General features: G+C 51.8%; 3 protein-coding genes across 4 annotated transcripts; 2 read left to right on the forward strand and 1 right to left on the reverse strand.

The window, feature by feature from the left end:
* The first annotated feature begins 569 nt into the window (after positions 1-569).
* On the forward strand, positions 570-8829 carry GCHFR (GTP cyclohydrolase I feedback regulator). The gene is made up of 3 exons (XM_074586661.1): positions 570-673; positions 3526-3620; positions 7950-8829. Exons 1-3 carry the CDS (start codon positions 638-640, stop codon positions 8071-8073), a joined length of 255 nt encoding a protein of 84 aa, XP_074442762.1. The 5' UTR covers positions 570-637; the 3' UTR covers positions 8074-8829.
* DNAJC17 (DnaJ heat shock protein family (Hsp40) member C17) lies at positions 6454-26463 on the reverse strand. 2 transcript variants are annotated; one of them, XM_074586657.1, is made up of 12 exons: positions 26336-26463; positions 24380-24449; positions 23130-23188; positions 21489-21576; positions 21018-21100; positions 20430-20526; positions 18741-18790; positions 18166-18243; positions 17364-17444; positions 16461-16589; positions 9180-9311; positions 6454-9090 (listed from the first exon to the last, which is right to left on the reverse strand). In XM_074586657.1, exons 1-11 carry the CDS (start codon positions 26411-26413, stop codon positions 9189-9191), a joined length of 936 nt encoding a protein of 311 aa, XP_074442758.1. In that variant the 5' UTR covers positions 26414-26463; the 3' UTR covers positions 6454-9090; positions 9180-9188. The 2 variants fall into 2 exon arrangements, with proteins under 2 accessions (XP_074442758.1, XP_074442759.1); XM_074586658.1 differs by lacking the exon at positions 6454-9090 and having other exon boundaries at positions 9096-9311.
* On the forward strand, positions 11000-12959 carry C4H15orf62 (chromosome 4 C15orf62 homolog). The gene is made up of 2 exons (XM_074586660.1): positions 11000-11139; positions 11574-12959. Exon 2 carries the CDS (start codon positions 11698-11700, stop codon positions 12226-12228), a length of 531 nt encoding a protein of 176 aa, XP_074442761.1. The 5' UTR covers positions 11000-11139; positions 11574-11697; the 3' UTR covers positions 12229-12959.
* Positions 26464-27965: the final 1502 nt, after the last annotated feature.

Consider the following 27965-nt stretch of genomic DNA (forward strand, 5'->3'; position numbering starts at 1 on the left):
ACCATCTCCTGTCCTCTGTCTCCCTGGCCACCATCTCCTGTCCTGTGGCTCCCAGCCCACCATCTCCTGTCCTCTGTCTCCCTGGCCACCATCTCCTGTCCTCTGTCTCCCTGGCCACCATCTCCTGTCCTGTGGCTCCGTGGCCACCATCTCCTGTCCTCCCTCTCCCAATCCACCATCTCCCCTCTGTCTCACAGCCCATCATCTCCTGTCCTATGGCTCCCAGTCCATCGTCTCCTGTCCTCTGTCTCCCTGGCCACCATCTCCTGTCCTCTGTCTCCCTGGCCACCATCTCCTGTCCTGTGGCTCCCTGGCCACCATCCCCTGCCCTCCCTGTCCCGTCCCTCACGCCCGTCCTGTGGCTCCCCGTCCATCGCTCCTCCGCCCACCGTCGCCTCCCGCCCCTCGCCCGGAGGCAGAGCCCCGGTCCCTGGGGCAGACCCGGCGTCCCCCCCGCTCCACGCCAGGCGTCCCCCCCCCGGCCCAGGTCCCCCGAGCCCCGGGGGCCGCCCCCGGCCCCCCCGCGGAGGGGCGGTCGGTGCCGCTGCCCGGGGGCGGTGTCGGGGCGGGGGGCGGGGGCGGCCCCGGGCACGGCCCCCCCGGCGGCGGCGGCGGCGGCGGCGGCAGCGGCGGGACGATGCCGTACCTGCTCATCAGCACCCAGATCCGCATGGTGAGTCCGGCGGGGGCTGCCGGGGCCGGGGGGGGACTCGCTGCTGCCCCGGGCTGGGGGGCGGGGGGGGAGACGGCCCCCAGCTTTGGGGGACCCCCAGGGAACGGCCGGGCTGTGCCCCAGCCGCCGGTGGCCGGAACGAGGTGTCCGGCGTGAGCCCCTTGTGCACGACCGTGTCCCTTCGGGTGTCACCCCCCCCCTGCAGGTGTCACCCCATCCCTTTGGTGTCACCCCATCCTTTCGGGCGTCACCCTGTCCGCGTCCCTGCAGGTGCTGGTACCCCTGCTCCCTTCCCCTCTATCCCTCCCCTCCGGAACAGCCAGTAACGTAACTAGGGAAACTTCCCGTAGGATCCCATGGATGGCAAAGAAACTCACCTCTGGCCACGAGTCCTCGCTCTAGGTTTTCCCTCGTCCCCCAAAAGCCGTTTCCTGGTGGAAAATGCAGCCGTAGCCAAGGGCATTGCTGGCAGCGGGGTGGCTGTGTGCAGCCCAGGCAGTGGCGGGAGCCCCGGGCTGGGAGCGCAGCCCGTTGTTCTCCCAGAGGGACCCAAAGGAAACGGTGCTTCCTAACGATCGCAGCATCTGCGGCCGCTGAGCAGTTGCTGCCGGCCCGCTGGCCGCCGGGACTGCGAGAGGAGAGGGACAGCCGTGTGTGTGTGTGTGTGTACGTCCGTACCCGGGTTTTATTCCTTTTCCCAACACAGAGGGGAACTGTACATCCAGCAGCCAAAAGATGCCGATGGGGCTCTGTGGTAGGAAGAGGGTAGCAGTGGGCTGATGGAGAAGCTGGCAGGAGTTTGGTGAAAGACGCTGCTGCCGCCGCTGCGGACGCCCCGTTACACCCCCCGGGCACCGGGCGAGCAGCGCGCTGAGGACGGGGAGGCGTGGGGATGGTGCGCGCCCAGCACCCGCTGGCAGCCACATTGGCGTCGCAAAGGTCGATGAAGCGACTGTGGACCGAGATGCAGAAAGCGCCACGTGGTTGGGGCTTAGAGCCCCGCGGCGGGGGGGGAAGGGCACGCAACAGGACGGGCTGGGTTATCGCAGCTTAGCACGTGTCCCCCCCTGCCAGAGACTTTGGGAACGCTGCTCTTTAGCAGGGCAGAGCAAACATTCCCAACATGAAACTTGGCACTGGGCCGCGGCTGGAAACGGCCCGTCCTGGGCCAGCGGCAGGTGATTGACTCGGCCGCTCCTTCCCGGCAGTGGGGGGACAGGGATGAGTCGCCCCCTCCCCGGCACGACTCCCGTGGGGATGGCAGTGCCGGGCTGCGGGGCTGGATGGGCAGCAGCGAGCGGGGAAGGGTGATCCCCTGCTTTGGTTTTGGTCTTTTCCAGCGCCGCAGGCGGCTGAACGCGCCGCGCGTGCCCGCGGCTCACTGACATGCTCCATCAGTGCTGCTCCAAAAGTGCTCCGAGTCGGGATGTGCCCGGGCCTCAGGGTGTACGCGCGGTTCCCAGCCCCGGTTTGCGGGGGGATGCCGTCGGGAGGGATCTCGCCCTCTCGGCTGCAGCCCCTCCTCACCCCGCCGCTCTCCCCACGCCAGCCCCCCAGAAACACCCTGTTCTCTGCCGACAGACTCTTCCCAAACTCCCCGTGGGTCAAAGAGCTTCCCGTCCCGCTGCCCCGAGCGCTCCACGCCGCGGGGTGACATGGATCCCGCAAACCTCCCCCCGCAGCCTCTGCTGGACCCTCGTCCTGCCCCTGGGCTCCGCTTTCTCCAGGGGGTGACAGGGAAAAGGGGGGTCAAACAGGGTCTGGGTGGGACTTAAAATACTTCTGAGGTTATTTAGGGTTGAGCAGCCCTTTGTGTGTTATAAAGTGTCGATAACGGCATGTAGGTTTGCCAGTGGGTGGGGGACATCCCTCCAAAGACAAGTTTTCCCCTGCCAAGTTTTCCCAAGGAGATTTAACCGGAAACAATTGCTCCACCGATTAAAATGGATTAAGCGCGGCTCTTCCCAGGGGCAGCCGGGAGCAGGTTTGGAGCAGGGTCGGGGCAGCTCCCCCCAGCGCTGAGCAGGGCGGGCTGGGCCGGGGGTCCCGCCGTGGGGCTGCGGGCCAGGTCTCTCCCCCTCCCCGGCCCCCGCCGCTGTGGCCGTGCTCAGGGCTGTGGGTGCTGGCGCCGGAGCGGGCGGTCATCGCGGAGGTCACATTGCGCTGCCGTTACCTGACGGGCCCGTAGACTTCGTTCTGGAAAACCTCCAGCCCAGGAACGTCTCATAAAACAACACTTTCGGAGCGCTGTACCGAAACGTCCCCGTCCCCCCCGCTGTATGAGGTGTGGGAAGCCCAGCGATGGCTCCGGTGGGGAGATGACTCACGTCCCCGACCGCCTCCCCCCGGCTCCCCCCAGCTCCTCTCGCTTCCAAGGGAGCGGGACTGTCCCTCGTCACCCCACGGGCGCTCAGCTGCCCCACGCACCCCGTGGCGCCTTCTCACCCCGATCTCCTCACCCTTCCCAGGGCGTGGAGCCATTCCCAAAGGTGTCCTCCACCAGGACAGGCAAAAGGTCCCTCACTGGCCCGGGGATGCTCATCTCAGGGTAAACCACGCAGGTTTTGCCCCACGAGGCAAAACGAGCCCCACAAGACTGCCCTGAGCAGCACCTCGCTGATGTCCTACAGACCCACCACTGGGTGGTGGATCCCGGAGGCCCAGGGCCACCGTGAGCTCAGCCAGCAGGTGGCCCTCCAGGAGCAAAGCCACCGAGGTCCTCTCCTGGGCCGGGGAGCGGGCTCGCAGTAATTCCCATCCCAGTAAAGCTCTTACTGGAGCGGTGCTGGGGAGCGGGGAAAGGGGACTGAGCCGCCGCTGGTCACTCACCGCTCTGCTGCCTTTCCCTGCAGGAGGTTGGCCCCACCATGGTGGGAGATGAGCATTCGGATCCCAGCCTGATGAGCTTCCTGGGGGCCACGAAGCGGAACATGCTGGGGAACCACTTGTAAGTCCTCCCCTGCGACGCCTCAGGCTCTCCCCTCTCCTTATTTTCCCAAGAAAATCGGGAACATTTTCCCTCCCTGTATCCACCACGGCACCTTCCAGCCGCCTATTCAATCCCAGGACTAGTTTGACGCTGAAAGGGCACACGCGTGTCCTTGCCGCTGCCTGCTGATGCTCGCCCAAGGAAACGCTGCCTGATATTGCATTTAGTTCTTTCTTTTTTTTCTTGCTCTGACCCCATTTTAGCTCCTGACCCACCTCACCCCTCTCCTCTCCCCTTACCCGCTTGGGGTCCTGCTGGCTGTTCCCTGACGCACGCCCTGCCCGGCACAAAACACAGGGAGCATTGGAATCTTTCTGCATAACTTCGTCTGCCTTTTTCCCACCCTTAATCCTTAAAGACAAACCTCCTCTGCCTTATTACCACGTCCGGCCCCGGGATGCTGGGGAGCACAGGGCGCCGGCCCAGCCCGTGCCCTTTAGTGGTGCCTGGCCCCGACACGCTCCCCCGCAGCCCGTCCCGTCCCACTCTCCCCGGCCACCCGCGCCAGCCCCTCCATGGCTCCTGCAGCTTTTCCTTGGGCTGCCGAGCCCCGGGGCTGGGGCTGCTCCCCATTGCCTCCCCCCTCCCTGGCTCCAGCCCATTATCCCGCACATTCCCAAGCCGTGTATATCTGACGCTTCTCCACGTCCCCGTCTCTCTCTCTGCCCACACCGACTTTGACACCAGCCTTCATCAGCTTGGAGACGTTACCCGCATGTTCTTTACATCATCTTGGCCCACTTTTTTTTTTTTTTTTTAAACTTTTTTCCCCCCTGCTTGATATCTCACTTCTTGTTTTTCCCCGGAGGAAGAAAAAAAAACCCAACCCACAAGGCAAAACAAGCCCCAAATGCAAGTTAAAAGGCGGGGGGCAGCGGCTGGGCTCCGGCTCAGCTCGCCCCCAGCGCCGCGGTGCGGAGGAGGAGCGGGAGGGGGACCAGGCGCTCAGGAGAAGGGGCCTCTCCGTCCCGGTGCGTTCTCGAACTTCCACCGGCGGAGCGGGGAAAACCCACCTACTCGGTACCAGCCCGGCAAACACCGAGGTCCGGGCCCTCAGCTCCTGCAGCACTAAAAACCTGAATGGGGCGGGAGATTTTAAAGAAAGAGGAGACTAAAAAAAAAAACACGGAAGGCCCCCCATTAAAGAGAAACCCTTAGAAATGAGAGTGGGGCCCCTGCCAGCTCCCCGCAGCGCCAAAAGGCTGGTCCTGGACCCCTCCTGTCACCCACATCCCTGTGGAAGAGCTCGGGGGGGGGGGATGCGGGGCCATTGCCAGCCCCGGGGGTGGCCGGGGACCCTCAGCAGCGGCAGCTTCGTGCCGGTGCCGGCCCAGCCCGCGGACACGGGGGTGTGCGATGGGAGAAGGGAGAGCCCAGCGGGGGCAAGAGGAGGCTCCAAGGAGGAAGAAGCACCGCTGGCTCCTGCGAGACGGGGGCAAGCCGCCCTGGGATCGGGGCGGAAAGGAAAGGCAAAGACAAATCTCACGCCTGCGTGGGGTCTGCCCCGGAGGCAGGGAGGAGACGCGGTGGTGTAAGGAACCGAGTGCCACCTTTGGCTTGTCTGGGAGAAGGGATCTCCCTGGTGGACTCACCACCTTTCATCCCTCCCTGCAGCCCGGAGCGTTTCCAGCCCCCTCTTTCCCCCCCTGCCCCGTGCTGTGGCTGTGTCAGAGCCAGGGCAGCTCCGCTGCGTCCCGGCGTCCTTCCCCGGTGGCGCTTGAGCAACAGTGGGTGGAGGAATGAACCTGGCTGGAATGCGGCTGCTGCCACCCGCGAGGCACGGCAGGCTGCCAGCGGGGAGAGCCCCGGCCTCCGCTGCCAAAATCCCGGCCAGGAGCGAGATGCGCGTCCGCACCGCAGCCGAGCGGGACTCGCGTCCACCCGCTGCAGGGCTCGGCCAGCGCCAGCCCAGCGATGGGACACCACACATCTCACCCTTCCCCTGGCACCAAAAACCTGAAACAAGAGCTTGGAGGGAGCCTGAGAGAAAGGGCCTGGGCAGGGGGGACCTGCCGGGCGCCGCGAGACACACGAGTACTTAATTGCCTCTAATAAGGGAGAGCGCGGATCCTGTCAGGCAACTCCGCACCGGCTACTGTGAGCGGCCCATCATTAAGCTCAATTAGCCGCCGGGTGCAGGCAGCACTGCCACCCCCATCTGATGTGGGGGCAGAGCCCCGGGGCCACCTAGGCTTTCGTGGGGGGAGCCCGGCTCTGCTCCAGCCCCCTGGGGCCAAGGACCAAAAGCCCGACCCTGCTGCAGGAAAGGGGGGGTCTTCCAGGTCCCCCCGGGTGGGTGCGTGTGGGTGACTGCTGGGCACCCCCCCCGTCATTATAAAGGCTCCCAGCGCTGCCCAGTCTGAGGTGAACCCCGGCGCCTCCGCGCCAGGCCCCGGGAGGCGAGCTCTGAGGCACCCGCTCCTTCTGCAACGCAGCCCTTGGCCGGGGCAGCGCAAACCCCGTCCCGCAGGGAGCCGAGGGCAGCGGGCAGGTACCGCCGGGAGCTTTGTCTGCGCCACCACCAAAACCACCTGCCCGTGGAGGACGCTCGCTCCTGCCCGGCTCCATCCCATCCCCGCTCCCCCGGGCACTCTGCTCCGGCACACGGGGCGCAGGGCAGCGGGGGCCGCGGGCTCGCCGTGTGCGGGGCAGGAGCCCTCTCCTCCCCCGGCGCGGGTGACCCTTCTCTTCCCTACTGGCGTTTCGCCGGGAGCAAAGGCTTTGCAAAGGCTCCCAGCCGCTCCATCCTGACCGAGGCCAGCCGCACGGGGAGACGGCGGTGCACGCCATGCCCAGTGTGTGCCATCTTTTATTTCGCACGGTTCGGGGCTGTTTAAAGCCCGGGGCAGCTGGGCTGTCCTGCTGCTTTTAGCTCAGCCGCTCGGTTTTTTAGGTTCCTGCAAATAACAAGCAATCCCTGCCTCAGCGCCTTCCTCGGCATAATGGGAATAATATTTACCAACTCCACCATGTGAATCTGAAGGGCATGTGGCAAGCCTCTTAGAGAAAGCATTAAGTTCAAAGACACTTATAATAATACACATTACCTTTACACCACATCTATAATTACAGCAAAGTATCGTCTGTCTTGAGAAACTGAAAAAAGCTTTCATATCTTGGTGTTATTTCGTGCTTTAAAAGTACTCACCGCTCCACTGATGTTTTGCAACCTTAGCGAACGCAACTTTGGAAATGCTTTTGGGTCTTTTTTTGTTGTTATTAGTATGAAAATCAGGAGAGTCTTTGTTAAGGTGCCCAAACAAGATCGCAGTGATCCTGCAGCCCATCATTATCAGCTTATCAGGCACAGTGAGTCATCTAAGAGCTGAACTATTCCGAAGCTTACCCCATCTGCTTGGATAAATGCTGCATCCCAGAAGACTGCGGTTCAAGGAAGGGGCCGGCTGCCAAAGCCAGCGCTGAGGTTCCACTTGCCGTTTCAGCTCTGCTGCCTCCCCACCGCATTCAGCCCATTTGGTGTCTGTGTTGCGCTCCTCTGCCCTCCGCAGCCACCAGCTATTTTCTTTGTGGCCGGAGCAGCCTCACAGAACTCAAGTCTTCGGCGGAGCAGCAGCCTCGGGGACGAGGCGGGGGGAAGGAGAGCTGCTGCTCCGAATGCAGAGCCAGCAGAAACCACGGGGGAATAAAAGCTGGAGAAAGATCCCAAGTGTCGGTTCCCGACACACACAGCGTGCGGCTGCTCTGAGCTGCTGGGGCGGGGGGCGGGGGGCCTCAGCTCCACCTTGTCTGGCAGCTCCGTCGAGGACCGATAACTTCTGGTTTTTCAAAGGCTCAATACTTGGCTGAGGGCAGCATTTTTTCCAATTCCCAAATTTCAAGCGCAGGCTCCAAAAAACACCCAGCTTACAGACACGCTCCGACACAGGCAAAACGTTGGTAAAACATTCCTTAGAAACACCTGAATCATTACTCCCTGCTTGGCAGAGATTATCCTCTTTTTCCACGAGTTCCCAGCCGCGGGTGCTTGGGAGCCCTCCCTGCTGCAGTTCCAGCCCAGCTGCCGAGCAGCACGGGGCTTTGGACAAGTGGGGCTCAAACCACGTTTCAATTAACACGAGCCTTCGTTCCGGCCAGGCTTCCTCCTCGGTTGGGCAGCTGGGGGTTTGGCCCTCCCCATCTGGTTCACCGAGACTCTGCACCACACAGGCCGTGCCAGACGCGGTCGCTGTGCCGGGTTAGTAGTGAGGCAGAGCCACTTCCACAAGGAAATTCTTGACTCTTCCTTCTCCACCTCATTTTATTTCTTCTCCTCTTTCCTGCTGGCAGCTGGGAGTACTACGTGAACGATGCGCCGCGGATAGTGTTGAACAAGCTGGAGAGCTGCGGTTACCGGGTGGTGAGCATGACGGGCGTGGGCCAGACGCTGGTGTGGTGCCTCCACAAGGAATAGCGAGGAAGACTTCTGCACCCCTCCTGGACGAGGTCCTGCTGGGGATCATCTCACGCAGGACCGACAGCAGACTCTGCCCCTTCATCCCTTTCTGTCCCAGACTCCAGGCACTCGGGCACGGGGGGAGGAGTGGTGTAGGGGCAAAACTTGACCCAACATAAACTTGCCATCCTGCCATTTCACAAGACCGGGGGGAGGAAAGCGCGCCCGGTCCAGACGAAATCACGCACAGAGAACAGATGGCTCTTCCCCGCACTCAGCTGAATGGCAGTCTGGCAAATACCATCTTTTTACATTTTAATCATCTATTTAGCATGCATTGGAGGAACCTCAAATAACAGACTCGTCTGCCTGTTCCTCAGGGCTGCCCCGGGGAGGGCCGTGCTGAGCTGAGCGAGTTCAGGGCATGCCTTCTCCCAGGCCACGGGGGCAGGGAGGGCAGGCCCAGCACGGACACCATGCTATCTGCTATCTCAGCCCTCAAACTGCCGACCCTGCCCAGTGCTCTCTGAGAGAAAGTTTCTGCCCCCCCGGGACTGTGGTTAGCAGCAGCATCAACCTTTCAGCCCCGAGAGCGCCATTCAAGCGTAACGCATTGTTCCTGAAATAGCCTTAGAGCAGCACAGAAAGGTCTTGCCAACATGTCAGGTACCAGCTCTGCCATCTCAACAGCAGCAGTTGTGATGCTGGATCGTTTGGGACTGTGTATCAATCCTGCTGTAGGGGTAACACCAATAAAACATTTCTCTAAAGCGACCAATGTCTTTCTGTGGGTTGTTTTAAACAGTCGTTGCCAAGGCCTTCCGCAGCCACAGCTCCTGCACAAGCTCTCGGGGATTAAAAGCTCGGAGGTTTGGTGTTCTGATAGCGCCGCTCTGACCTCACCCTCTGGGACTGGGCAGCTGCTCCGAGTACGCAGACGACAGGTTAATACTTACCCTGAAGCTGACGCAGCCATTCCCCCCCGACCCCACGCTGGAAAGGGATAAGGGCTGCAGTCACCGAGAGTTTGTATTCCTACAACAGTTTTAAAAAAGGAGGTTTATTGACTTAATTTAAGAAACAGCTCCGGAAATGAAGAGCGATGGGGTGGGGAGAATCCATACTCTCTCATGCTAGGTGTGAGACTCTTCCTCGTCTTCCCGCTTCAGCTGTTCAATGAGCTGCTGCCTCTCTGCTGCTTGGCGCATGCGCATCATCACCAGGCTCTCGTAATCCCGTTCCGACACCACCGAGGCCTAGGAGCGGGAAACAAACACAACCTCTCAAGGACAGTATAGACCCCAGGTTCCCCCCCCCTCCATAAACCCCCACTCACAACGTGCCCGAGCCAGGAGGGTGGTTCATAGCAGTACGAGCCCGGAGACATCAGGTAGGTGCGAAAGCTGCCGGCCTACCGAAACCAGCCAGCGTCGTAAGGGAGTAACTGAGGAGACCGAGCGGGCCAGACAGGGAGCCCGGGTTACCCCCCGCTGCTGGAGCTACTCCCCGCTCCCAGCCAGGGGGGATGGGGAGGCACGGCTCGCCTCGCTGGGGCTGCTTATTTTGGATGACCAGCTTGCGCTGCAAGTACAACGCTGCGCACAAAGTCCAGCGTACGCTTCACCCGTTATAAAGGCTAATGCCATAAAAAAAAAAAAAAAAATCAAACCTTTCTGTGGTTTAGCCACGGAAGTGGCTGCAGAAAGAAAACCACCAGGTATGTTCCCAAACCTGCCACAAGAGCGTTTCAGTTCTCAAAAGCTCTTGGAGCCTTTCTGCTGTGTGTGGTAGCAACTGTCACGTCAGCTAAGTGGTGATTGCAGACTCTACCTAATAAATGTAGGCAGCAGATGACAGCTGCTATCGCAGAGCAAAGTGGTGGTTTTGGCACTCTGCTTTCAAAAGCCATTTAACATTAGTAGGTGGCCTTACTATTTCAGACACATTCAAAGCGCTGCAATGCTTGGAAACATCCAGCTCATTTGCTTGACAGTTCAGGTAGAAATAAAAGCATTTAGACAGAAGGTGAATGAAAAAAAAAATAAAAATCTCATGTTCATTTTTCTAGGAAGTAGATTTAGTGGTGATTTAAGGACATCTTAGAAAAGAGAAGGGATGGAAAGGCAATAGAATAGCTAAATAAGATTCTGCATGAAAACGGGGCAAGTGCAAATTTGTTGTCGTGTGCCAGCAACGTGGTTCCTGCAGCTGCAGCGTCTAGCTGCGAGGACAAAATAGAAGCCCACAACAGATGAGAAACTTAGACCGGGGAATTAAGAGACTAATACGCTGTAATTGTATCTTAGGAGCTGCATGAATGAAATAACCTTTCCGTGCTGCCCGGCACAGACTTTCACAGCGTCTGAGAAAGCAGCAGATTGTATCAGCCTTCAGCGGCAGAAGTAGGCTTCTTCAAAGTGCCTGTCCACTAACCACAGATACTCACTGTCATTTGCTGGGCTGAATGAAATAGCCTACATGAGACTCACGCAGATGAATCACCCATACAAACCTGAAACACTACCTCACACTCCGGATTTAAATTTAAAACAGACAAGAGATTGTTCCTGGCCTCATTTGGGAGCCCTGCTGGTACAAGAAGCCATCAGGAGTGGCAGAAGGGAGAGCACCAAGAGAAGAAACGGACCGATTCGAGATGGGGTCCCAGTCCGTCTTCATGCTGGCAGTTCTCGAGCAATCTGGGTGCCTCTGAGGGAGCTCGCTTTCTCCTCAGGCAGAGTGTGGGCTGATGCTTTGCCACTCTACACACCTACTTCCTGCAATCCTGGCAATTACCAATGGTGTAAAACCCAGTTTCTGACGTGGCTGACTCAGCAAGGGCTTGGCTCAAAACAAATACATACGCACAAGGAACTGCAGCCTGGGAAGCAGTGACAGGAGGCACATGAAGAGAAGGCGGCTTTGTGGATTTTTAGCGTTTCGGGTCCAACCTGGCTGAATCGTCCCTGGACTTGCTTCTTCCAACGCCCCAGCATACTTGGGAACGCGGTGGTCACAGTTCTCCAAGTGCTTCAGCAGTTTCTCCTCGCCGCCTGTTAGACTCGGCTGCTGCTCCGACACGGCGTAAGTCTATTTTGCATTCAATTTTCCTAACGTTTGTCTTTAACACCTGCGTTTTGTTGCTTTTTAAATTTCTGTTTGACTGTATTTCTTTGGTTTCCTTCAGCGCGACTGAGTCACCGTCTCCCTTCCTAACCACCCACTGAGATTTTTATACTGTGCCCTTCTCCATGAAGGTGGCTGGTTACCATGGTACCAAAGTGCCCTTCTGTTCTAGATACTAGATTAAATCTGTTCTCATGGTGACTGTATGCCTTCGCTATTCTTCATCAGCTTGGTTCTGCAGCCCAGATTTAATAAGCTCAGACACTGCCATTCCTTCTGCACTGAAGAAGGAGACTCCTTAATGTCTAAGACAGGCCAACTGCTCCTTAGCACGGGGACGTAGTGTGAGGTTTGCATTTCCTGCAATACCGGCCTCTCTGTTTTCCTTCCAGCTACAGGAACAGGGAAGGAAGAGGTTGTTCCTGTTGTGTGGCTTGCTGCTGATCCTGCGACTTAAGTCCAACACCTGACTGTGAAGAGTCAGCAGTTTCCTTCTTCTCGTTGCCTTTCATCAGCATGGATACTTGGCGGAGAGGGTCCATCAAGTCCACAACGTTCTTCAGACGTTTCTCACTCAGGAGACACAAAAAGCTGGGCAACCAAGTCATCCTCTTGAATCAGAACAGCCACACTCTGGACAGTGATGGACAGTGCCAGAAGAGGGAATGCTTGAGGGATCTGAAGGACAAGTCTGATTACCTGTCGTGTCAGAGCGAGCAAAACCTAGCCAAGGCACAAGCACCTCCCAAGCCCCCCCGGCTCTACCTGGACAGTTCTAGCTGCCCTAACATCATTGATCACACGGATTCGCACTCTGACATCTCCTTTTCTGGTGCTACTCATCAGTACCACAAAGCCACTCAAACTCAATTCCACAAGGACCAGGCGACAGACTGCGGGACCTCAGAGACAGGCACCCAGAATGGCACCACCCTTTCTGACCTGTCTGATCCCTTCCTGTCCTTCAAAGTGGACTTGGGGCTATCGCTTCTCGAGGATGTCCTGCAGACCCTCAGGAAACAGAATCCACGAGATTACGCCATTTGAAGGTATTTATCATTTAAGATATCACATTTACCTACTGCTGCAGCCAGTTTCTCTAGTCCTAGTGGGAGGAAGGATACTGCAGCATCCCTGTTACGTGTGGCCTGTTTTGTTGTTCTCGCCTTCCCCACCACAGACTGTCCTTGTCCTTGCCAAGGAGTCCTTTGGAGCGGAGCTCAGAGGCTCCCTGCTCAGATGAGAGCACTGTCTGCTGGAACCTCGTGGGCAAGTTGCCGTCCTCCGCACTGGGAATTTCCCACTCTTGACTGTGCACCTCCTCATGGAAGAATGGCATTGTTTGCCAAAAGACTTGTTATTTTGGGGATGTGGCTGTGACACTGTGGGACACGGACAGAAAGGGATATGGCATACATCATTTGTGGATAAGCAGGCAGCTTGCAAGGAGACAATAGCACTGCATCTCAAAGCTGTAGCTATGGCAAGGGTCAAAAGACAGAAATTAGTGTTTCTTCTCCCACCCTGTTTGGATGTGAAAAATCAAAGCTGTTCCTGCTCTTTTTTTTCCTTGTGGGTTTCTTTTCCCCCCAGCTCAAGTGCAGTTGGCACTCTCAGCCTGGAAACAGGTAAGCGTCCATGTAGGCTCGTAATACAGCAACAGCAGTTTATTTACCTTACTAGCAGGAGAAGAAATTTCTCTAGATACTGCTGCTTGAAGCATGCACTGATCTATCAGCTGTACAGATATGGAAGAATAAATGTATCTGTGACTGGAAGTGTTTTGTTGCCTCATTTCATTGGTAGCAAGCCAGAAAAAGCCCAGGCACCAAGAGCACAGGTCCCTTATCTGCAGCGACAGGGATCGATCCTCTCTGGCACTTCAGGTTTCTAGGAGGGTGGGGAAGCAGTGTGGCCCTGCTTTTCCAGGCTGGGAGAAGGCCAGAGCTGCTGGGACTTTCCCTTCCCCTGTGGAGAGGGCACAGAGCTCAGGCCAAGACCCAGTGTTGGAATGAACAGTTCTTTACCCTGAGAGCTGGACAATGGGAACTGCTCTGCCAGGCTGACAACATTTTCGGCAGGATCAGGGCAAGCTGTTAAAAGGACACTGCAGAAACTACTGGCTCACCAATTCTTGCCTTTTTCATAGCTAGATTAGATACTAGGGCTCTCTTTAAAAAAAGAAAATACAACCTCCACGCACCCAGATAACGGTGAGCTTTGGAAGCTGGCTATAGCAAAGCACACAGAGACACTGCAGAGAAGGCACAGATAGCTCTTAACCTACTAGACTCACACCAGGCTGTAAAGTCAGGTAATATAAAACAAAACTCTGTGAAACCTCAAAGGAGCTTAGAAAAGATGCAAGAGTCCCCGAGAGAAGGCTTTTCTCAACACTTTAGCATGGCTGAATGAATGGCCCAAAATGAATGAGGACCACTGGCAGGGAGATCCCACTACTAAAGGTGCAAGGAAGACCCTTCCAGAAGTGAGTGCTTCATGCTGTTGCAGTGGCAAAACATGCTCTTCCCAGCATTGTGCAGCTGTGGTGTGCCCTGAACCATTCAGAGCTGCAGCAATCAAATAGTCATTGCTCTCAAGTAGCCTAGAGGAACACTGGCCAATCCACAGCTTTTGTAATTCAAGCACAACTCGCCTGTTTGGCTCCAGCAGCTCTCCAGGAACTGCTGGGCAATGCGCACCCAGTGCTGGAGAAGAAAAGAAGCCAACCAAGACAGTGGAGGCAAGGATCTCACAACTTACTGCCTCCTCACAGCACGATTTTTCGACGATCAGCTTTGCTTTCACCAGGGAACGGCTTCCAGAACTCCCTGGTCTAGTTAGCGTGTGGCTGTCCTTTAGTGGAAGATGCCGGTGCACAGCTGCTGGCTGAGTACCCCAGGCAGGGAGCAGACACAGCTCTGGAGCAAATGAGTAGTGAGTGCGTTGCCATGGGAACGCTGCAGGTTTTCGGCTGTTTTCTGAAGCAGAGAGGGGAAAGAGCTGCATTTGCACAAAGTGGGAGCAAACGTGGGGGTGGATTCAGACAGAAATAGGAGCAACCCAGAGGGAGCAGCAAATAGGAAGTGAGGGTAGCTTACATCAGGATGAGATTAGTGCAGCTTGAAAGCGAGAACATGGACCCTGATGGCTGGGAAGCCAGACTGGGTATGAAAGGATGAAGATGGAGCAGGTTGAGACAGTGGCAAAAGAGATCTGAAAGAGCTCATTTTGCAAAGTCTAGAGTTGAAGGGCTGAGGACAAAGAATAAGTCAACTGGAATCAGTACAGTCAAGAGAAGCTATTACCACATTACAGATTTTGGAAGCATCCTAGTGGAAGCAGCAGGAGAATTGGGGAGGGTCTGGAGTACGAACTAGGAAAGTGGGAACCAGAGCAGCTTAGAGATCTTATCCCGGACAGCAAGACTGCAATGTAACCAAAGAGTTTGCAGCTGCTAACACATAAAAGCAGTAGAAAGGACGGACAAGCGACAGCATTGCAATTCTTGGGAAAGGGAACAAGTCACTGCCCATAGCCCCTCACCGTTTTGCGAGCTAATACAGGACTGACGAGGCTGCGTTGGACAGAAGTGAGTCACCACCTCCACACAGCATGAACGCCATTCACTGCTTCAGCCTGCTCTCCCTCGCTGCTCCACCGAGCTAATCCTTCACAGCAGGCAGACGCTGCAGTTCCACACTAACAAGCTTTGGCCGTGGAAACAAGCCAAGGTAAACTCAGTCAAAAGCCAGGGCTTTTGAACCCACAGAGGCAAGAATCCAGTACAAAGCTCCAACTGCACCAGCAACCCCATCAGGTACGAATGAGCCAGTTCTCACTCTCTACTAGCAAGAGATACTCAAACTGGATAGGATTCTGCTTTTTCCCTCCCCAGTTTGCCTTCTAACACTCTGGCCACCTCTGTGAATCTGCTGTGTCTGCAGGATTCTCACCGGTTCTACGTAGTGCATGGAGAACTGCCTGGCTCCGACGCTGTGATGCTGTAACTGCCTTTGCCTGAGATTTCTGGGAGACTATGCTGCTCAGGCCAGGCTGTTCAGACAAAGCACACACATCCCAAGTGAAAACATACAACCCTAAACAAAACTAGCATAACAACACGACATTATGATGTATAAATGCATCTACGGTAAATAAAGTACTTAAGAAAAAGTCAGGAGAGTGAATGTACTGAACAATCTCACAAGCTACTAAAATATTTGGGTAGTGAACACACACAAAGCTGATGGAGACAGAGACACACAGACTACGGGCACCTGCAGAGCACGAGGCAGGAGCCCTCTCAGCAATTACATCTTTTTGCTCTTTATATCAAAGGAAGGAGGAACGGGGACTAAGTAGCACAAGAAGTTTGAATTGGAACTTGAATAACCAGCAAAGGATCTGGGGTGCCTTCACACCTTCACAGCCAGGGAATTACTAACCAGAACAGAAGACACGCAGAGCACGAGATAAATCCTGTGCTATAGAACAAAGCGCAACGTAACATGCTTCAAAAGAAGCGGATACGTCTGCCACTCCAGAGGGCCAACAGGAGCAAGGGGTAACGGAGAGCCAACAATTTGCATTAGATGTTATTGCCTTCCATTTGCTTTGTGATTGGAATACACTTGTTATTCAGGAGCAGCAGCTTCAGAGCGATTATCGGGTGAAACAAACAGGAAGCAGCCAAGAGCGAGCACCTTGCACTCAGAGTAACTGCACTGGTAAATAGGACACAAAACAGACGATATGGTCTCTGCAAGGATTTTAGATTTGATGTTGCTTTCTCTTCCCTCCTGCAGACCCTAAGAATATAGGTTTCCTTTTAGCACTGAAATTTCACCCTCTTGCGAATGCAGTGAATAATGAAGCCTCTCTCAAGAAGCCTTCTAGGAGATCCATTTCAACCAGCTATCAGCCAGAAGATTCCCACAGTCAAAGTATATTAGAAAAAGTTCCAGCAGAATGACATTAGAGGCTTTGAACTGAGCAAGAAACATCCTTGTTTTTCACTTGGAAGAGAATGAAATCATGCGGAGAACCAGACATCCAAATAGCTTGTATTCTCACCGCGCTGCCACTCAGGCAAAAGGTCCTTTAAAAAAGCCACTGCTTCAGCACAAAAGGGCTCATCAGAAAGCCAGCCCTTTCATCAAGAGCTTCTTTTCAGCTCTGCTGGGAATCAACGTATCTTACCATAAATGCAAAGCACACTGTTAAATTTAGGTTGCTATAGAAACAGATTTAAATAAGAGCAGGCTATGTCTCCTTACCTGTGAAGTCCTAGGCTGACTAGTGCTGTCTGAAAGGACAGTGCTGGGATTGTTCCGGGGCTGGCCCTCCAGCCAGGAAATCTTTAGAGGATTATTTATCAGGCCAACTTCATTCTTCACAGCCATCTCCTAACAATGAAAATATTCTTCCATCATCATCTGAATTTCAGACCCCACTCCCTCACAGGTAACTAAAAATCATGAGTGTTTCCATCTCAGCCTGGCAGCAAGGCCAAGTAGGGCACAAACAATGAAGATTTCACAGCCGCCCTACATAAGAAGCATAAGGTCCACATCTGCATCAAGCACAGATAGACCACCTTGCTGCCACTACTTCTGATAAACAGGTCACAAACAATTCTGGGGGTTTTTTTTAGCTATTTGGATATATGAGGGAAAGAACAAGTGACAAGAAAGAGAGTCTTTTGTGCAGTATAAGTTTAAGTCAATGGAACTACTAAAATTAAGCATAACTGATGATTTCTGTTTCCACAGCCATATGAATTATTGTAACTCACTGTGAGTCAAGATGTTTTGATTTCTTTTAAACTGCAAATGCCCGATATAACCTCTAAAAGTCATTAAGCCCACCTCCACAATGGGTAATTCACCTTCGGTGAGAGCTGATTAAATGGTTCAGCGCTTGCTCTTTAAAGCAGTGTCTCTTTCCTCAGCCTTTTACACGCACAGCCTGTTTGTTATGTGCCTGAGCTGCTCTGGGTTTGTGCCTCCAGCTTTGCCACTCCCTTCATACAGCTGCACCTTTAGACTCTCATTACCCTTCCCCACTGCCTTAATGACAGGGCAGCGTCTGCAGGCCATCAGCTGCCAACCCTCCCCTTCTGCGACACCCCTTCTCGCCCACTCTCCACTGCACACATCTGGGGGCTCCACCAGACTTACAGCAGCCTTAACCGTAGCAAATTCCACCACTGCGCTCCCAGTCTTCCTACTCGAGATCAATAAATTGAGCACGTCGCCGTACTATTGAGACAAAGAAAGAAAGAAAGAAAAGTTAATTACAGACCTAAAAGAAAAGTTGAGTTCATCTGTGGAACGAATGCAGAGAGAAAACATGTGTTTTCACAGGCATGAGGCTTGCGTTGTCACCCTTTCTGTCTTGCATGATGTTTCCACTGATCCCAACCTGTCATAATTTCTGTTCCTCCAGGAAATAATTCTGGGGAGGCATGGAGCTACACACTTTGCTTCCAGCAAGGCCCAGTGTCATAGGGCTGCTGAGCTCAGAGTCAGAGCTACAGGAGATACTTGCATGCAGGGAAAATAAAGACCACATGCTGGGATTAATCAGATCAAAGGCTTGTCTGTTCCTGTCTCTGAACTTCCCACAGCAGCTATTAGCTTTAGTGCTTTAAGTGAAGGCACCAGTGCACCGTAACCACACAGCCACTCTAACTTTCACACAGGGCATGAACCATGCGGTGGGAAGAGTTCGCAGTTGCTCTTTCAGCAGGAGCCCCTGCTGGGAAGGAGACAGAGGCGCTAATGGGGAACAGTCCACAGCTAATGGATCATGCTGCGGAGCTCTCAAAATGGCAGGAGTGAGAAACCTGGACAAAAGAAGAAAAAGTAAGTGAGCTGCTCTGGCTTAGATGTAGCTTCCCAGAATTTACTTTCTTTCTTTTACTTTATTTGAGTGAGAGCAGGGAAAGATGAAGTAGTAGGAAAGAGTGTCAGACAGGACCTTTTGCAGGATCCGCAATAGAACGTCTTTTGAGTATCCCCCTCTCGTCTCATCTTCTTTACTGCATTTCCATTTTAGCTGGGAAAGAAACACGACCAAGTTAATTTTGTCCAATTGAACACACGTTGCCACATCCAATGCAGCTCCTGCCACCTGCACAATAATCAAGTTTGCTATTTACAGCTACACTCCCAGAACTGCCAAAACAGTGATTTCAACATCAGAATGTACAAAGGGAACAGATTATTTGGGGAACAGGGAGAAACACTGTTCACTGAAATAGGAAAAGATAATACTTGAAAGCCTACTAATGGCTATTTCAGGCTAACAGGCAGATGTCTCTCCATGCCTAAAGCGGAGACAACTCAATTTCAGGCTCAAAAACCCAGACCAGACAGTAGAGAAAAGGGTGAGGGGGGAAGAGCATTTTAAAGGCAGTGAGAGGAGCTGTTTGCATGCAGGACACACGTTAGACAGAGGAACTTCAGCAGAGCTGAAGTGTCCCTTCTGTTTTCCAAAGCTGCATAATGCTCCATCAGTTTTCACCAAAACCTAGCTTTATAAAGATGTCTTACTTTGAGTTTGGGAGTTATTTTGCCTTCTGCCCCATTTCTTTCTTGCTTGCCTAAAGAGGGGAAAGGAGAAAGAGAACATGTGTGAAAACTCCTGAATTAAAGAGCATTTAGCACAAAATTTGCCCTGGGGTACGTAGGGCAATAGCAACCACTTCTGGGTTTCCACTAGACCATTTCAGCCCCAAAATTTTGTGCAACGCTATCATCAGAAACTGCAGTACCGACTGAATATTGTATGTCAGTATTTTTCCCTTCTACGAACTTGCCACAATCAAGGCTAGAAACAGCTAAGTAAAAATACAAGCAGATCTGTTAGATTCTGTGACATTTTTCCCTGCAAGAGGGTTGTGCTGGTGGGAACAAGTGTGGAAAAATTAAGGGTAGACAGAAAAAAAGGATAGCATAGACTAAGAATTTAATCTGGCCCTGCAACTAAATACTTTATAATGATGTGCTCTCGTTGCAAGGATCTCAAAGTGTTTTACATTAAGCAAATGCTTAATATCCTCCCCAATTCCTGATATGTGAAATTAAGTTAAGAAAGGCTAGGGTGGGATGAACGACTTACATACAGTCATACAGGAAAACCCTGGTGACCCCAAAAAAAGATTCTGCATCTGGGCCTCTGGTGTTATTTTATCTCATTAGACCAATACTCTTCCTGTGAGAGATGAGAATCTCTCATGAGATATAAGAGATATCTCTCATAAGATGAGAATCTTATATTATAGCCTCTGCCAGGACAAAAGAGGTAGCAAGCAAGAGACAGTAAATCTTCCCATTGAACTGAAAACCTGAACAACACTCTAATTAGTTTTGAAAAGAACAGAACTTTCTGAAACATAAAACTGTATTTTAAGATCACAAAGAATATTCAAAAAAGGCAATTCAATATAGAGATGTGTGGATGGGAATGAGGTTCAGGATACCAAAGGATTAGGTTCTGTAATTCTGGAAAAATCTCATTCCCTCCTGTATGAAGGAGACTAACTACAGCTACCGAACAGCCCGGGAGAACCAGAGGGAGACGACTTCGAACAGAACTACCTATTGTTGTACCGCAGCACAGAATGCAGATGTTTTCCAGTTCACCGTGTTGCTCATTTCCCAAGAGATCTGTTGCTGGTGTTTGTACAAACCTGGGACGAAGCCTGCGCACGCCCAAGGAACACGAGAGAATCAAGTTCCAGAAAGTACAGCCTCAGCAAACACAAATTAGAAAACCCTTTATTCTCCACACGGGGTCTCTTTTGGGTGATAAGTACTGAGAACTTTCAAGGGGACACAGAAGTAGTAACCCAATGACAACTATTAGTTTTTGCAAATTTGAATCGTTCCCTATTTTGAGGCTACAACACTGACTGCTTTAATTGTTACAGGCGAGCAGGACTTTAGGCTCCCTCCAGCATAACTGTGGGGCTCCACATCAGACCATCTAGATTCAGTGTTTTAGAATATTTATTGGGAAGGAGGAGCAACAACATGTTAAAGAGCAGCATGCCACATATAAGGAAACAACCCCGCAGAAATACTAGTCTTTTGACTTATTCCTCAAAAATGTGCTGAGTAGGATCCTATATATGCCAAGGTGACCAAGTCAGAAGGCTGCATGTGAGCTCTGCCTACTGAAGAGCTGGGAGTCCCACAGGCACGTAGTTTGGCTGAGGACTCCAGTCTCATAGTCCTCACCTTGCAGGCGCTGCTCTCTTTCAAGCTGGATCTGTTCTTGAATGAGCCTCTGCTGCTCCTCAAGCTGACGGGAGCCTTCTTCACGCAGGCGTATTATCTGGAATCATAAAATAAATAAAAAAAAACCCCTACATCTACAGCAGAGGTAAGACAGCATGGATATCTGAGGGCACAGTTCCATGGTTGGCTCATGCCAGCTAAAGACCGCCGAGGAGAGCTTTTGTCTTATACCCATCTTCTGGGGCAACCCTCCTGCCAGTTCCTCTGTGGCAGCTCCAGCACTCATAAAACTGGACCCCTCTTTGTCCTAGCGACACCGTCCCTATCAGGCAGCATATAACCAATTAGCTGTTGTTATTGACTGCCAGGCAAAAGGAAAAGGGCAGACAAAAATGAAATCCTGAGACTGACCCATTTGCTACAAGATCCCTTCTACACGCCTCTCTTTCATAGAGCCACTTAATGCAGAAGGCTGAAGGACTGCTATACAAAGATTTGCTGCATCGCATCACATGGTTATAAATAATTATAAAGACTTTCAGCAATTCGTATCAGAAGAAGCAGAGAAATCTAAGAATTTGTCATTACTTCTTGTTCTAACGATCTTGTTATCCTGATGTCCTCCTCTTCACTCTCACGGCTCTGGGCTTCTCGTTCTCTGGCTTCAAGATCTGCAGAGAAAGAAAGAAAATTAAACCAACCCAAAGAGAATTTTCACTCCTGACCAGAAGTGGATGGAAAGATCACAAACTTGGCTACACCTACATCAATTTCAAAGTAGAGTCCTGATAGTTCTGCTACCTCTCGTCTGCCCAGGCACATCAATGTATCAGCAGTCTGAACAGTCACCAAATCCCCTAACTCCTGCCCAGAGCACGACCATCCCAGCTATGACTGTGGGAGATTTCAGACGACTACTGTATTGTACTGGGCATAAGGAAACCATAGCCGTCACAAATGCACAGCTTAATCAGAGGCGAATTCCAGAGGCAGAAGAAATGCAAACCCCCAGCTAATGAAGAGTTCAAGCCAAGAGAAAATGAAGTTTTCATTCATTACCAAGCTTTACTTTCTTTCGCTTCTCATCAAGTTTTTGTGTCCTTTCTGCTGCTTGCTTCTTAGCCTTTCTCACTTTGTCATATGCCGCCTGTCAAAGAACCAACACAATACTGTGAAACTCTATAAAGCAGAAAGATAAAATGGAAAGCAGTGAATAAAGGTGAGATCAGATATCGAAACACTGTAAGCAGAGGTGAAACATCTTCTGCTCCTTGCTTGCAGTCCTCCTAAAACTGTTAGAAGTTAACACAAATATCCTGAAAACATGAGAAGAGGCCCGAGGATATCCAGCTGGAGCCTGAAAGGGTGAGGAAGTCCAGGAATAACTGCAATGTGTGCTGGAGAGAAAGTCTGACCCATCTTCAGAGGTGGGAAGAGTATTTTGGTTTCCTGAACGTGCCAAAAGCAGCTTACGGGGCACTGGCAACAGATCAGGTTTGGTTTAGAGCAAAGTTTTACAATTAAAAAGGTCTACTTTATATGTGAGATTTATTCACAAGACAGATGTTTGACTCACATGAACATATTAGATCAAAGAACATCAGAGCTCTTCGGCAGCAGTAACACATCAGCATTCATTTAGCACTATAGAGACTTAGGAACTGGGTAAACTGGCAATTTCACTGGCATCATTTTAAACCAGTTAATAATCTGTTCATCAACCTACACAGAACTTTTCTGTAGTAGGTAAAGCATAGACTGGTGCAAATAGTCAGATACTACTTGTAGAATATTTGTACAGGAAAGCACTGCTCTTGTTTTATGAGCCAGAAAAGCTGGCATTTTTCCTTGATGCGAAGGATTTGATGAACACTTTTGCCTTTTTAAAATGTAGAAGCCAAAATGTTTTTGGATGCCAAAAGCTTAATTGCCCCTTGGAGGGGAGATTACAAGCTCTGCCAATATTTGAAGAGAGGGCAGTTACTTCATGTTTTTAAATCTTATCATCCGAAATTTTAATATGCCTTCTCTCCTGAGTTTATCTGGATAGAGTTATTTGCTCTTTTTCATTTTGTTTTTATTCTTTCCCTTCACACATCCAGATTAATTTCACGCCCCGAGCAGTAGGCACTCAACCACTTCTCCACAGCAAGACCAGAGTCCAAGCTACATCTGGCAGCCTGCAAAGCTCTTGCAGCAAAAGGACAGAGATTGTGGCTATGATTCAGCTTTTCTGTTTACAAGTCTCTTGTGCCCCATGGAAAGAAGGGCTTGGAGCCTGAGCAATCACAGCTAGATATTATTTATTTGTCAGACCTTGACTTCAAGGGAACTGCAAATGCACCGTTGTCATGGGAATTTGATGTGTCCCTGAATCAGTGGTGGTTATCATTTATTTTTTTAAATGGGATATGGCCCAGTCTAACACGTTATTAAAGACAGTATCTCACCCTTGCAGCAAATGGACAGAGCTACTCTCAGCACATCAAATCAGAAAGAGAACATTTGTCCAAGTTCTTATCTGGCACCTACTATTTGATCTCACAGAGAACTACAGGGAATAACAGATGAGACTAGCATTCATGAAGTGACAATCGGAGAAGAGAGCAGGACAGAAAGCAGGAGGGTTCCCAAGACTTCTCCAGCATGCTTGCAGAGAGTAACACAACCCCAACATCACCCAGGGACGCGCATCCTTACCCTTGCTGCTGCATCTGTTAGCACGGCTAAGGCCTGAGACAGCTGGTGGAAGACTTCCGCTGGGAATTAGAAGAAAAAAGGGTAAGATGCAGAAAACCATGCTAGTGGCCTGGAGATGAACCAGAAAAGACAATCCCTTATGGATGAGACCTGCAGAACATCAGAAAGAAGAATAATCTTTCCAAAGCATTTGTAAGCCAATCTATAGCCAGGATCTTCTCAACTCAAAGGACAACAGTTGTTACATAAACTTCAGTGTACATTAAGAAACAAAAACTGGGACTGTTTCATTTTAACAGAAATCTCGAAAGCACGAATTCAACAGGACCCATCTACAGAAATGTATTACTCAACCTGCAGTCAGCCTGAAACTCACTGTTACAAATTCGCCCTTTCCTACCAACAGCTTTTCAGACCAAGATTCAAACGTTGCATTTTACATCAATGTTGCTGACCCTCTTCCTGGCAGGTTATGCATACAACCTGGAGGCCTCCCCGCACACTTTTAATCACTTCTCAACCTTCTGCATCCATCAAAGGCCCCAGCTTTCCTCTCTTTGCTGCTAAAATCTATTTTTTTCTGATGGAGAATTTTTCTCTGTACTACACTTATAAATTTTCAATCTATGAGACTGTAGCCTATCAAATTGGAAAACGCAAGATACAGAACAAGGTTTGTTTTGAGGTGTCTTGATGAACAGCATCCTTCTAGTTATCACTGCTGTTCACTGCTACCTGTAGCTACAAAACTTGAATGGAGCAGCTGCAGAAGCCAGACCTTGCTAATGGTTTAGGTATGCTCAGTTCCACGGAGTCAGGGCCTTGTCTCTCACAGACGAAAACAGGCCTTTCCCATAGATAATACGATTTATAAGCTTGCCATTGAAGTTTCGACTGTGAGAGGTATGAATTAAAATAGTGACCAGGCAGTAAAAACTGGGGACAGCATGGCCAAAGGTCCGTGATTCAAATACCATGTGTGAAGATTGAGAGGTGAAAATATAATTTCAGCAATGACTTAAAAATGATGCTTCTAAAACCAATGCATTCAATCTTAAAAAACAGAGCTCCCTAATAGCGATGAAAAGAACTCCTCGTCCTGCATATGTATACTTCACATGACGTATAACCAGCCATTCCCTTAATTACATGCAAAGACAGACCTGAAGTCAAGCAGAGCCACTTCCAGGAGTCTGCACATGTGAAAACAAACATGAAGAGCTGCTTGTGGCTGCACAGCCCCGTCTTACCTGCTCTGGGATTGTCTGGGTTCTTATCCGGGTGACAAGTCAGGGCCTTCTGTCGGTACGCTTTCTTAACCTGCCAGAGCCAGAATTGAGATTTACCGGTTGGTGTCGTTTAGTCTGAGAAAAGCAACTTGAGGAAAAAAAAGAAAGAAAAACACTGCAGAAACAAAAAATTATACTATTCTGGCTGAACCAGCATCCATTTGCATGTCTAGATGTGCCCCAGGCCTGACAGACCATAAAGACCATTTTTGGAGTGTCGCTAGCTCCATTAGTCCCTCATTTTGACAGGAAAAGCAGCCTACTGTAACAGCAAGAGACCTCCAAAAATCTCAGTTTCAACCTCAATCACACAGTACTGCAAGGATAAGCATTTGAGCCCAGGACACCTAGCAGGCAGGCAGCATATTTTGAATGAGTTCAAGCTTTGCAAAGCCACAAGTTTTACTTCTAGGTGCATCCTATTACAGCAGTCAAACCTCACAAACATCAAAGCCAGATCTGGTTCACCGAGGCAGTGTGCTAGCCAGGGGGATGCTGTGTTCTTTGCAGCTCCAGCTTTGGTACAGAGAGAGTACTATTTACTGTGCAACAACTGAGTTAGGCAAGGTGAAGAATATTTGATCAAAGGCTGTTCAATCTCTTCTACACTTCCAAGAAAGACCGACAACTTTCTGAGCTAAGTCACTGTTAACAACCTGCGTTCCCTTTGTCAGGGACACACGTGCATGCAAGACAGGAAAGGCAGAAGAGCGGCTCTGCTGCCCGGCCAAGCAGTCCTCTGCTAGAATGAGCAGAGTAAGTGATGGCCCGGCTCCACCTGGTGGACAAAGCTCTTGGAAGGGAAATGTGCAGCTAAAGCCTTCCGGGCTAATCCCATCTCCTGCCCAAGCAAGTCTCCAGTTCAGAGGGGTAAATCTCACCAGGCGCAACTTTACAATAGCTGTTTGTTCTACATGGCAAGTTCAGATAAGGCTTCTCTAAACAGCGAGGTTAAATTACTTTAACACCCTTGCTGCGCTTTGTTGCTCTCTTTTGGCCATGCTGCTCCGCATACAAAGAGTCTGGATTGCTGCAAGTATTTTACATCAAGGATTAGCACTCAAAATTACACTTGTTAGTTTTTAAGTTGCACCGTAGCATCCAGTTTGTAATTTTCTCATCCTTTTCCCCAGTGACTAGCTCAGCAGTGAGGCTGGGGCCACCTGAAGCCTCTAATCTCGTTCAGTCCTGCATGTTAAGAAAGCCTAAGAAGGAAAATCAAAGTTTTCCTTTCAAGTTTAACTTTGTTCAGTTACGAATAGTTTTATTCAGAGACTTAATTTCCTTTGAAAAAGTCACTTTCCCAGCCCAGTTACTCAAATCCCGTGTTTAGTGTTGACTTACCCATTAAACTAAAGAAAAAATGGAAACATGTAATTCCAAACCCACAAAATGGGACTTATGGGAACCTACAGTACCTAGACTAACCTCTAATAACTGGATCTTTTGGTAAACACGGGAGGAACTTTCCTCCTGGAACATAAACAAGCACATAATCGAGCAAAGCAAGAGGAATAACGTCCGAGACTGATCTTGTAGTTCTCTTCAACCAATTTCAGCGCTCTCCAAGGCCACGTCTGGCCCCGCTGCCCCAAGAGGAGCAAAGGGAAGGTGAGAGCTGCAAAGCCAACATCAGGAAAACTGGGCTTTCCCGCTCACTAACCGCTCCAGCCGGCAACGCGGCAGCGGCACCGCATTCAAACAGCGCCTGGAGCAATCGCTCGGATAAATACCGGCAGAGCAGCAAAGGCAGCCCCGCGGCCGAGCCGCCCCCTGCCCGGGGCAGCATCCCCCGGTGCTGAGGGAAAGGGAAGGGAAGGGCAAGGCTGGGGGCGTCGAGGGCGGAGGAAGGAAGAGAAGGGGCCCGGCCCAAGCCGCCCCGCGGCCCCATGAGGGTTCCCGGCCCACGGCCCTGACCTCCTGCTCCGACACCTTCTCGCCGACCCCTAGCAGGCCGTACAGATCCAGCTGCAGCAGGTCCTTATCAACCGCCATCTTGGTGCTGGGCAGCGCCCCCCGTCCCTGCCGCCGGCCCCGCGCCGCCTGCCGGGAAATGGAGTCTCCCCTCGCCGCCGACCCTTCTCCAGCCCCGGAAGATTAACTACATGTACCAGGATGCACCGCGCTCCCGCCCTCAGCCGTAGATCGGGCCGCGGTGCTTGCTGGGAGGTGTAGTTTGCGAGAGGGGTTTGAGTGGGGCGGACAGAGGACTACAATCCCGTCGGGTTTTGCGCTGCCGGGGCCACGGGGGTGCTACCGGGCTGGGTGCGGGCGGGCGGCGGGGCTTGTGCGGTGTGGCCTTGGTGGGGTTTGTGTCGGTGTAAGGAGGGAGAAAAGCGCCAGAGCAAACCCTAACGGTGCTCCGGCCTCGGGCAGCGGCGGGTGTGCCCCTCCGACAGCCGTCTCCTGAGGGGGCCACGCAGGGCCTGGCCTAAAGTTGGACCTGCTCAGCCCAGGCACAGCTCCTGGGAAGTGCCTCCCAACCTTCTTATCTGTGCATCTGTAATAAATAGCCAGATTCCTTAAACAGAAATGGCACGTATTTTATTATAGGGACAAAGTCAATAAAGCAAAAGCACAGCGCTGGGTGCATGACTCAGGTCAGAGGCGCACCAGCTAACACTTCAACCATGTCTTACATACATTCAATATTGCATACGTATTCACTATTTTAGACAGAGTAATTGTTTATAATGATTGATTATTATTAGTCCTTTTTCTCTTCTATTTGTGTGTTTCCTTCTGAATTGTTTCTGAGGATCGATGATCTTCAGTTCCCCTTTCCCAAGCATCTGTTTCCTTCTGGTAGGATCGATTATAATCAGCTCCCTTCTCCTGTGCCTCTGTTTCCTCCTGTTAATCACTTGTGGAGTCCTTGGAGAAGTTCTCTTTTGTTTCTCTCGGATGTTTTTCTTCATGATGTTTTTCTTCACAGTTGCTGTTAGTTGTTATCTTTGAGGTTTCTCATGTTTCCCAATTTACTAAAGGTTAGTTATCCTTCTAAGTCAAAGATTTATAGCCTTCTTATTATGGCGAAAGCCAACAATACCTTCACTATTTTTCACAGCATCTCTTCAAGATACCCACACTTTTCCCATATCTGTAAATAAGTATTTAAAATTCTTAGGTTGGAAGGGTTTTTTGTCTTGGGGTATTTTTGTTGTGTGATTATGACACAACTGAAACAGTCACCAGGGTAGAATTAGAATCATGGAATGGTTTGGGTGGGAAGGGACCATTAAAGCCCACCCAGTGCCACCCCCTGCCCTGGGCAGGGACACCTCCCCCCAGCCCAGGTTGCTCCAAGCCCCGTCCAACCTGGCCTTGAACCCCTCCAGGGATGGGGCAGCCACAGCTTCTCTGGGCAACCTGGGCCAGGGGCTCACCACCCTCACAGCAAACAGTTTCTTCCTCAGATCTAACCTAAATCTCCCCTCTTTCAGTGGAAACCCCTTCCCCCTCGTCCCATGGCTCCCCTCCCTGATCCAGAGTCCCTCCCCAGCTTTCCTGGAGCCCCTTGAGGGCCTGGAAGGGGCTGGAAGGTCTC

This window comes from Larus michahellis, chromosome 4 (genome assembly GCF_964199755.1).
Source record: "Larus michahellis chromosome 4, bLarMic1.1, whole genome shotgun sequence".
NCBI lineage: Eukaryota > Metazoa > Chordata > Aves > Charadriiformes > Laridae > Larus > Larus michahellis.